Source organism: Volvox carteri, assembly GCF_000143455.1.
Source record: "Volvox carteri f. nagariensis unplaced genomic scaffold VOLCAscaffold_3, whole genome shotgun sequence".
Classification (NCBI taxonomy): Eukaryota; Viridiplantae; Chlorophyta; class Chlorophyceae; order Chlamydomonadales; family Volvocaceae; genus Volvox; species Volvox carteri.
Window position 1 is genome coordinate 2,892,334 of NW_003307546.1, and position 1,142 is coordinate 2,893,475.

Below are 1,142 nucleotides of genomic sequence, written 5' to 3' on the forward strand. Positions count from 1 at the left end.
AAAGGCCTCTTTATTCCTTAAAAGTACTATATTACTTAAAAAAAAACACTGGGTACAAAGCGAGAAGTCCTGTCATCATCATCGGCCATGTCGACGTCAGAGTGCCCGCGCGTGAAGCTGTTTGCTATACTAGTTAAAGCAATAACTTTGATTTAGCTATAAAGTCTCTGTAGCCCGTTCGGTTGGCTTTATGAAATTGCGTAACCTCTGTCCGGCCGTCGCAGTTACCTTCTACCAAAGTATGTGCGCTTTGCGCAGAATTTAAGCTATAAAGACAAGCAATAGTTAACTCAATTGGTGTTCCTGGCCTCGCAGTAATTCGTTAGCCAACTTCCACTACGGGGCATAGGCACTCGGGGTCTTGGCCTGCAGGACCCGTCCACATTCACACAATGCCTAAGTCTTGCAAATGCGGCAACCTTTTCTGTAATAAATTACACCTCGAAATCCATGAACGGTTTGCCTCATTGGTACAGGTCGCTTGCAATCACGCCGTACACATCTTCATACATCAGTCCAGAATGACTACATGCTGCTTACATTCGTCATTCATATAGGCAATATTGCGAAATCATTACGATCTTTGATGGACCTTGAGGAAGAGCGTGCTGCATGCATAGCCAGAAACGAAGCTAAGTTAGCAGAGCTTGGTCTTTTGCATTCACCTCCCAAGTCCAACAAAATTACAAGCACTGGATTGAAATCCCGCCGACTTCGTAGAAGGATCGACCAAGCAGTGCAGCCGGCGGTCGACCTTGTCCGCCCTACATCACGGCACAGTAGGAGAGAGGTCACAGCCATTACAGGAACTGTTACCACTGAAGAGTCCGAGGAAGACTGTGAATTGAAATCAGCACATGAGCGCATGGTAAAGCTGTGACCTTTTGCGCCGCCGATTATCCTGATGATTTTGCTTGCTTTACTTGTCAAGCATGATTCCCTCTTTCTTTGCTACCCATTCCTTTCGCATTATCGAAGGAGGCTATTCAGAACGTTCCTGAACCTAGTCAAGGTGACCTTCCTGGCCTTCAAGGCATTCCAGTGGAGGTTCGGGAAATGGCATCAAAAATAGGCTTCGAAATCGGCAGTAGGCCGTTCCAGCTGTTCTACACAGCATAGAAAAAGGGGATCCTCAGAGTCGA

General features: G+C 46.6%; 1 protein-coding gene across 1 annotated transcript in view; it reads left to right on the top strand.

Moving 5' to 3' along the window:
* Window positions 1-551: 551 nt before the first annotated feature.
* VOLCADRAFT_103085 (uncharacterized protein) overlaps window positions 552-1,142 on the top strand; it is a gene marked incomplete at its 3' end in the record, with an annotated part of 1,915 nt that continues 1,324 nt past the window's right edge. The window contains exon 1 of the mRNA XM_002946454.1: window positions 552-868. Coding sequence (XP_002946500.1) covers window positions 587-868 — 282 coding nt within the window. The remainder of the gene's footprint in view (window positions 869-1,142) is intronic.